This window comes from Limulus polyphemus, unplaced genomic scaffold, assembly GCF_000517525.1.
Source record: "Limulus polyphemus unplaced genomic scaffold, Limulus_polyphemus-2.1.2 Scaffold6450, whole genome shotgun sequence".
Taxonomy (NCBI): domain Eukaryota; kingdom Metazoa; phylum Arthropoda; class Merostomata; order Xiphosura; family Limulidae; genus Limulus; species Limulus polyphemus.
This window is the reverse complement of record NW_013672060.1, coordinates 1-9,584: the sequence shown is the minus strand read 5'-3', so window position 1 is coordinate 9,584 and position 9,584 is coordinate 1. Positions and strand designations below refer to the sequence as shown.

The 9,584-nt window shown below is 35.3% G+C and overlaps 1 protein-coding gene across 1 annotated transcript in view; it reads left to right on the top strand.

The window, feature by feature from the left end:
- Positions 1 to 9,542, top strand: part of LOC106473734 (methyl-CpG-binding domain protein 4-like) — a 46,849-nt gene extending 37,307 nt beyond the window's left edge. The window contains exons 4-5 of the mRNA XM_022402126.1: positions 7,447 to 7,913; positions 8,926 to 9,542. Coding sequence (XP_022257834.1) covers positions 7,447 to 7,913; positions 8,926 to 9,095 — 637 coding nt within the window. The 3' untranslated portion in view covers positions 9,096 to 9,542. The remainder of the gene's footprint in view (positions 1 to 7,446; positions 7,914 to 8,925) is intronic.
- The last annotated feature ends 42 nt before the right edge of the window (positions 9,543 to 9,584 follow it).

The window sequence follows — 9,584 nt, the reverse complement described above, 5'->3', positions numbered from 1 at the left end:
CTATTATTGTCTCTACTGTCTTTTTCTTTTTTTTTTTTTCTATTTTTTATGGATTATTTTGTACCTATTTTGAACTTCAATTTTTTGCAATTCATTGGAAATTAAGTTTCTCTCGCCATTGTTTTGCACCAAGAAGGTTCATCTGCAGTGTCCCATTTGTTTTCTTATGATGAATTTACAGTTTAATATTACTACAATTTCAATTGCTAAACATGCCACTGACCAAATGAGCTGTTACTGTGGGTTCTGGCTCTATGTTATTGGCCCTCATCTGCCAGGAGTTGGAATCTTTCATGCAGTTTGAGTGTTCTCCTAACCCTAACCAGTTCTCCCCTGTATGGGAGAGGTTGGGCAGGATGACAAAGATTTGCTAAGTCTTTTTTTTTCTCCTCCTTTTTTTTTGCTGTGCAGTCTCAATTGATATTGTAGATATGCCTCGACCTTCATCTACTTTTCTGGACATGGTGACACAGGTATGTTTTGTCTTTATCTCCAGTGTCATATGACCCCTCCCATTCCCTGTTACATGATTTTTCTTCTTCCTGTTATTTAGTTTTGCCTCCCTTTCACAACATTTTGCTGATCAATTACATTAGGGGATCAGCATGTCTCATCCCCCCCACATACTTCTGAGGCTCGCATGTTGGCTTATCATTATCCTGTGAATCCCTTCCTCTACTCTCAGCAGTTGGATTTGTTAATCTCTGTTTATAATTCAGACCCCGATACATCAATTAATTTTTCCGAGGCTCAGTTCACCCGACTTCATTTAACCCTCACGACTCCCCTTTGTTACCTCTCCTCCATTCAACCCTTGTCCAAGGCTATCCACCAATCTCTTGAGGGATTTTTGATGAATGTCCATTCCCTCCTTTTTACCACATTGGTGTGATTGTCTTCACTGGCCCTTTCCTTTCACATTTGGCCCCCTTTGTTGTTGGGATCTTTTGGGGTTGAGGCACTCTTTTGGCCCATGTGCATCTACTCCCCACATCTAAATTTGGGATGGCTAGTGCAGATAGCCGTGATATAGCTTTGCACGAAACTCAAACAAACTAATAAACTGTTGGCTATGGGATCATTTCCTTCTAGTTGTGATGGGCAAATTGGTAATGATCCATTCTGACAACTTGACCATTGGTCTCTTACATCACTTGGCAAGGAGCAACAATTCTCTTTCTTTTGTTTTCACATATTGGATCTCCTGTTCTGGGCCCACAGCTAGTGTATTCACCTGCTTTTACAGTTATCACCGGCATTACCTCTTCCTCTCTCACCATCTTTCCTTTGTCAGCCTCATTTGTCCGTGTTTCACTCATTTGCTCCCACACTCTGGTTTCACGCATGGCTTTTGTCCAGTCACTTGCAAGGAGGACTGCCCTGTCCACTCAAGTAGCATCCCTTATCCAACCAATCAGCATAAATGTTTTTTTTTTCACCATTGATCTTTCTGTCAATGCCTCCACCTTTCCCATCCCACAGTCTCTCATCTTTTTGATTTCTTCACTTGGCTGTTTGACAGTGGTCTTTCAGTGTCTACCATTGCTAACTATAGGGCGGCCTTGTCCACTACTGTTCGTTTTTTCCATTTCTAATGTCTTTTTCTCTCCTGTTTTCTCCCTTTTGTTTTGTTCTTTTTGCCCTCCTCACTCACACTCTTGCCAGATTGGAATCTTAATGTTGTCTTACATGCACTTACTCTCCCTCTGTTTGAGTCTATGTCTTCTTGTTCTCTTAACCACCTTTCTTTAAATGCCTATTTCCTCCTCCTCTTAGCCTGTAGACATCATCAGTCAGATGTGATCGCCCTCAATGTATCTTGTATCCTCTACCACAGTACTTGTGTAATCCTTTATCCAGATTGTTCCTTTCTTCCTGAGACTTCTGCTGCTCAGGAGTAAAATTTTACCTTCACTCCAATTTCTCTACCTTCTATTTCACATTTGTACTCTTGTTCTGATCTAATCGCCTCCTGTGTCCAGTGTGGGCTTTCCAGTGTTATGTGACATGCATGGTGTCCTTCTGTGGTTCCCATTCCCATTTCTTTTTCCATTGGAATCTTTCCTTATCCAGAGACCTTTCCCTGATTACCCTTACCAGTTGGATTCGCCAACTTATTCTTTTGGCTTATTCTTTCTTTTCTTCTAATGACTATCGTCTTTTCCAAGGTTCTTCTCACCAGATACGCATTTTCATTTTGTTCCTGGCAGCTTGTTTTCATCATCCATAAGAGGAGATCATCCCAGTCAGCATGTGGACCACTCTTTTCACTTTCATTTCACATTATCTTTCTTCATCTTCTGGCTGTCTCCACCTCCACTAGATTTCGTTTGCCTACTGTCGCTGTCTTATAATCCTCAGCTCAGCTATGAGAGGATAAGTTTTCTTATTTTTTCTTCCTATGCGGTGACTTCTGTTAAATCCACACTGTACGGCCTTTATGGTCTATAATGCTCACTGTTGAGATGGAGTTTTCAACAAGACTGCTTGTAGGTTCATCGTCATGATGTATTGCATCATAATTATGTCCATCCTGGAGACCTTTGCCATATACCAATTTGTATGTGCTGGGATGGCAGACCATGGAGAATCCTCACTGATTGGGAATTAACTGCTGGGACTAGAACAAGGGGTGTCAGTTGGTAGGAAGTGGGGTGCCCTTAATCCTGTGGCCTGAGTCTGTACAGTTGAATTGAGGTGAGAAAATGCTGTGCCTTCCTCCTGCAACTGTCAAGTAGAGCATGCACAATTATACTGTGCCCTTCTCCTCCTTTGGCCATGTCTGTTCAGTTGAGTTGAAATGAGCACACACTAACAACAGTGCCATCCTCTTGCAGCTAGTGTTGGTCCAATAAAGTTTGGTGATATAGTTGAGAGGAGCACAAGATACAGTCTGAACATGCCCCAACCACTTTACACATATTAGCTCTCTAACCTCTTGTGGGCAGTTATTTGTACAGACATGTTTTTATTCTACCCATCCCTGCAATACATGGGGCTTGTGTGCCTCTTCCTCTATTCTTTTTTCTAGACGAAGAGTATAACCTGGAAGAGATGAGATGTGGTCTCCCATGGGCATGCCCTTAGGGGGCCACATGTAGTGGGTGTCCTTCAGGTGCTTTCTGAAGAAAACTCAACTAGGTAAATTTTTGCACTGGCCTCTTCACTACTTTAACATGAGATTCTAGCTGAACTGTGTGAAAAATGTATTTCCCATATATATATATATATATATACCTCTTCACACACATTCCCACCCATCCTCCTCACTCATGGCTACTGTCGCCTTCTGTGTCAGTATCAATGACGATTTATGAGTGCAGATATGTAGAGGGAGTTAGTGCACAATGAAGTTCATTGCCCTCTTACTAGTGGGGGGGGGAGGGTTTGCTGCATAATAATATCATTATACAATAGCACAATTAAATAGAAATCTTTTGAAATGAGGTGGGATTTGCCTAAAGGCTAGTGGTATGCAAATCCTTAAGACAGATGCACAGGAAAGATACTTAACTGAGATATCTATTGGAAATAGATTTTCAGCTAAGGAAAATGTTAATTTCCTGTTTTTTACATTAGTGTACATGTACTAGTTTGTCAAAAACATGGATAAGTGGGTATTACATATTGGCATAAGATGAATGATAGTGCAGGAATAAAACAGAAGAAATTGTTAAATGATGATGACAATGAAGAATAACAAACTGATAGCTCTGTAGTTGGACCAAGCACTTCCTCAGTTTCCATTTCTTCTACTTTTGTTGGTGAACTGAAAACCAAACCAAAAACTAAATAATGTAAGTATGAAGAGGATTATTTAAAATTGGTTTCACTTACATTGTTGCTAATAACAAGGAATAGCTATAGTGAATTTTTTGTTCAAATTTTGGTGCCAAATAATCTTGCAAGGCATTTGGAAACCAAACTTCTTGAGCATGTGGGTAAAACCATCAAGTAATAAAAAAAAACTGAATAGTAAGTCACTGTTCCATCAAAAGCCTTGAAAGCTTCTTTAGAAGCATCTTATTTGATTGGAACAGCATACAACATAGGGGAGACGCTAGTTCATCCTGCTGCCATAAAACAATAAGATCATGTATAGAGTCGGGCTCTCAATTCTATCCCATTATCATGTGACATTGTTGTGAGGCTTACAGATGCAATCTCTGCTGACAAAAATTAAATTGATAATATGCATCCAGATCAGTCCCAAAATTCATTGTGCAACTCGATGAAACCACAAATATTGCAAATTTAGCTCAGTTTCTGTTACTTGTAAGATATTGATATGAATGGGAAATGCATGAAGAGTTTCAGTTTTGGTAGGGAGAACTACAGGGGAAGCCATCTTCAATCTTGTTGATTATTTTTCCACAGGCAGTCTATCTTAGAATAATTGTGTTGGGGTATTCACTGAAAGGGCAGCTGCACATGTGGGAAAAAGAAAAAATTCAGAAACAAAGTATGTGTTCTTGCCCAACAAAGTATGTGTTCTTGCCCAACAAAGTATGTGTTCTTGCCCCACAAAGTATGTGTTCTTACCCAACAAAGTATGTGTTCTTGCCCAACAAAGTATGTGTTCTTGCCCAACAAAGTATGTGTTCTTGCCCAACAAAGTATGTGTTCTTGCCCAACAAAGTATGTGTTCTTGCCCACAAAGTATGTGTTCTTGCCCAACAAAGTATGTGTTCTTGCCCAACAAAGTATGTGTTCTTGCCCAACAAAGTATGTGTTCTTGCCCAACAAAGCATTAGTTCCAAAGAAAATGAAGCCAGAAGCAAACAAAGTGCTGGAAAATACTGTGATTGTTGTGAATTTTGTGAAAAAAGGAGCTTTGAATTGCAGGCTGTTTTCCATTATTCGTTGAGAAATGGGATCCATGTATGATGTGTTCCTGCTGCATACAGATGTGCACTGGTTGTCTTGTGAGAAGATGCTCAGTCGCATTGTGCAGCTGAAAGATGAACTATGTGTTGTTGTTGTTGTTTAGACAGCAACTCCACACTAACAGTGCATTTTATGAATGAAAAGTGGTTTCTAGTACTGCAACCTGGCTGATTGTTTCAAGAAACTACTGAACTTAGCTTGTCACTGCATGGTCAGAATAGTAATAATAGAAAAGTGTTTGTATTTTGCAAGAAACTTGTGCTGTTGAAAAATCAGTTTAAGAATGTATACTATGAAATGTTTCCTTGCCTCAATGAATTCTTAGAAGAAAATGAGTTAAATAATTGTCTTATTTATGACAGTGTTTCTATTCATCTAAAAAACTTCAGTATCAATTTGCACATTAACTCCAAGAATCAATAAAAGAACAGGATTAGATCTGGAATTCATTTATTGGCAACATAACTTAAAGGAAAGCTTAAAGAACTATTGAGTTATAAAATCCTTCAGATAAAATTCAAGTCAAAACTAATTTTGGAGTTTCTAGATGCTAATTTGCAAAGAATACTCTGACCTGTCATGAAAAGTGATGAGAGCTTTTTTCCTTTCACATTGGCATATCTGTGTGAGTCAATATTTTTTTGTTCTGACAGCAATCCAAACAATATTGCAATCTCATCTGCAAGTAGAGGAGAATCTTCAAGTTGCTGTGTCAACAATTCAGCCAAGAATGGACTTCATCTTATTCCAAGCTGAATGAAGCCCATCCTTCATAAAAAATTGATGAAAAAACTAGAACTTTTTGCCTTATGATTTGTACCATTTTAAGGCTTGTTTTATATTTATATGATGTGCAGGGGTGGGCTTAACTTAAGTATCTTTCACTATTTAGAAGACTGTTTTCTATGTTGGTAATGATTAACTTCCTTTGCAGTCTATACATTTGCTAAAGTATCTTTCAATGTTTGAAATGATTAACTTCCTTTGCAGTCTATACATTTGCTAAAGTATCTTTCACTATTTAGAAGACTGTTTTCTATGTTTGTAATGATTAACTTCCTTTGCAGTCTATACATTTGCTAAAGTATCTTTCACTATTTAGAAGACTGTTTTCTATGTTTGTAATGATTAACTTCCTTTGCAGTCTATACATTTGATAAAGTATCTTTCACTATTTAGAAGACTGTTTTCTATGTTTGTAATGATTAACTTCCTTTGCAGTCTATACAGTATCTGTAATTTGTCACATTTCAGTTTAACATTTTTATGGAAATTGTTGAGATTGTCACATTTATACATATTTATTAAATTTTTGAGTTTTGGTAAAGTCTTCATGTTGGGTATGAGCATGCTATTAAAATTTTATTTGAAATTACATTATTTTTGAAAATGTGTCTAAATAAAAGATTGTATCATGCAATGTCTGTAAAATGGTTTATTATTTGTTATGTTGCTTCTGGTGAATGAAATATACCAGGAGGAAGGTCCATCAAATATATAACCAATAGCAAAAGCATTTGTTAACACCAAAGCTCATCAAATTTAATGTTTTCAGTGTTGAATGGTTTGAATTTGCTTGGGATCTTTGAAAATTATTACATAATGTTGCTTATGTCATTAAAAGTCATGTTTCATATCAGTTCATGAAAATATTACTGGGGCCAAGTTGATTATATTTATATATTATGTAATTCATAGGTGTTTTCTTTAAATTGTCTTATTGAGTTAAGCATGTAATTTTTGTGAAAACTGAAAATATTAACATGAATTGTAAAAAATATGTCTGTACTGATATTGCTGCTAATGTTGCAGTATGCTTGGAAATTATTCCTTGCTGGCAATTATGTTCATTGCACAGGAAAAATATAAATCTTATTGCATTAAGTCTTCTTTTCATTTGTTAGGATATTGTGTATAATAATTCATAAAAATATTGTAAAACATTTCATGAAAATCTTGCTTTTGCTTAGCAGTAATCATACCTGTCAATAATAGTATGAGGGTAAAATTTGCTCTTACATGTAATTAATGGAGACCACTAGTAATATGTTAGTTTATTTAGATAATGATACATGAAGTAAAAGCTTTTTCACTTGTATCTCCATTTTAAACTTCAAAGTTTAAAAATAGTGTTTTTTTTAGAGATATTGTAGTTCTTAGGTTGTGAACAATTTGATTATGAATCACAAAATAATGAATACAATGAAACACACATTCCTTTTGCTTATCTTGTAAATAGTCAAATTTGGGTGTTCATTTAAGACATTAGATTAATTTATTTATAAAGCATAATGTTTAACAGGACAATAACTGAAGAAAATGATTATCACCGGACCAACCAATGTGTTAGAACTTTTTACTATAGATCTAATCATTCTTGATGAAAGGCTGTTAGTACAAAGGAAAGAGAACTTAAAATGCAATATTTCCTTCATTTGTATATAAAAACTAATTAGAAAGAGAATTATATAATATCTAGCTTGTAAGCAAATATCAATATTTGCATGTTCAACATACTAAATGAAACTGTTGTTCTTTGGATTTTATTTTTATTTCTAGGCCAGATGGAAAAAAACTGAGATCCAGAAAAGAACTTTGTTCATATTTATCTAAGTATAATGTTCATATTGATGTAGAAAAACTATTTACACTTTGTGGAAAAACTACAAAAACGTTTGTAAAGTCTGCTATTAAATGTGGAAGTATTTTTCAAAAGCATAGTTCCCCCTTCAAGAAAATGACCAGAAGTTGTGGTGCAGATAGTGCACAGAAGGATACATCAGAATTCCAAGTGAAACTGACTTCAATTAAAAAGCAACTCCAATCAACTTGTGCCCAACAGGAGTCAACAGAAGATTATTCTAAACCAGACCCATCAATATTAGGACAAACAGAAAAGAACTCAGTTTCTAATGTTTCTAATCAGAAAAAAAGAGCAGTACCTTTATCAAAATATGGATCAACTGTACAAAAATCCAAAAAGCTTAAAAAAGAGAACTCAAAACTCAAACCAAAAAAGACAGAAGGTAAAAAGTTTTTTTGAAACCTTAAGTTAATATATATATGATATGCAACCATATATTATTTACATTTGCTATTCACCTTTGAGGCCCCAACTGCGTCTCTTTCTTTATGTTATAGATTCCAATAATGTATCTATAGGCTTCAAATACAATATTTTAAAGACAAAAGACTACCAGAATCTTATATTTAACTATCTAATCAGGATATAATACCATTCAGGTTGGACAGTTGTAAAGCGACAATATTTAATCAGGACAACTGTCCAACCTGTACCAGAATCTTATATTTAACTTGCTAATCAGGACAACTGTTCAACCTGAATGGTATTATATAAATATCGCACTGATAAGTTTAAAAATTGATGTTATACTTAGAAAAGTAATGTAACTCTAAGTAAGATTGAAATATGATGAACAGTTATCAACTTATTAACAGGTTATGGTTGAGATGCTTTAAGCTTTTAAGTTTTTTATTTAGCAGTGACAAGTCTTGATATTGGCACGTAACACAAATTATTATAAAACTCAAGTGCTCCATTATAGGTACAGAATGTAGCACTTGCTCAAATCATTTAGAATGACTTGCATGATACATTTTAAGGGTGACATGGGTGACAGTTGAAATAACTGTTAATTTTACTCATTCATAACTAATTTAGAATATGCCTGTAATAACATATATTCAGGTAGTTTTCTGCAGAAGTTCTGCATATAATGAATGAAATTCTTGTGAACCAGATCTCAAAAGGTTTTAAACATTTGCTAATCCTTTAACTAAAGTAAAAGTAACATACTTTTATCCTAAACAAGCTGGTACCAGTTTGACTTTGTGTCTGTGTCTACTTGATGTGGTAGTGCAAGCTCACCTTAAAAGGTGAAAGAGATGCTTGTATAAATTGGTATAATTGGGTTATTTTTTTCTCTTGGCGTAGTTGTTCATGTAAGTAATCTGAGGATAATGCACAAAGGAATGTGGTCTGATTTGAAAGTGTAATATTACATGATTCTTTCTTAGATCCTTATCCTGTGTGGACATTTTTGAAAACCTTGTTTTCAGTTTCAACATCCAGTAGGAGTTACAAAAGTAGAAGCTGGCCAGTTTGTAACCAATACCTTGTAAATAAATATTTTCTTTTTTTCGCTTGTGTATTGTATTTCCTATACTTTCCATGTTTAAACTATTAATCTGAATAAAATTCTTGGAAGGTTCTGTATTGTGGATACTTGTAACTACTTCTCAGATATTATTGTACTCGCATATCATATTCTAGTTATCAAATATATTTTGATGGCATGATCAAAGGATTGTTTTATTGCATAGATTATTTTCAGTGTGCTTCTTTTTCTATTCCACTCTGGCACAGTAGCATTTATAAATCATGAACATTTGAGGGCTCTTTTTGAGGCCATGTAAAGGAGGAACTACAGACGAGGTGAGATCTTGGTTTGAGAATGCAGCAAGGACTAGGAGAGGCATTATATCTTAGACTAAACACTTTCACCAGCCATGTGAGAACTATAACTACATTTTTGTTTCATCCTCATGATGAAGAGATTGATAAGTGATTAGGAAAAACCCCATGTTACTGTTAAATGACCTTTATTCATTATATACACCTGGAAAAAAGTTAAGCACCCCCAAATATTTTTCAGGATTGCTTATTGAAAATAAGG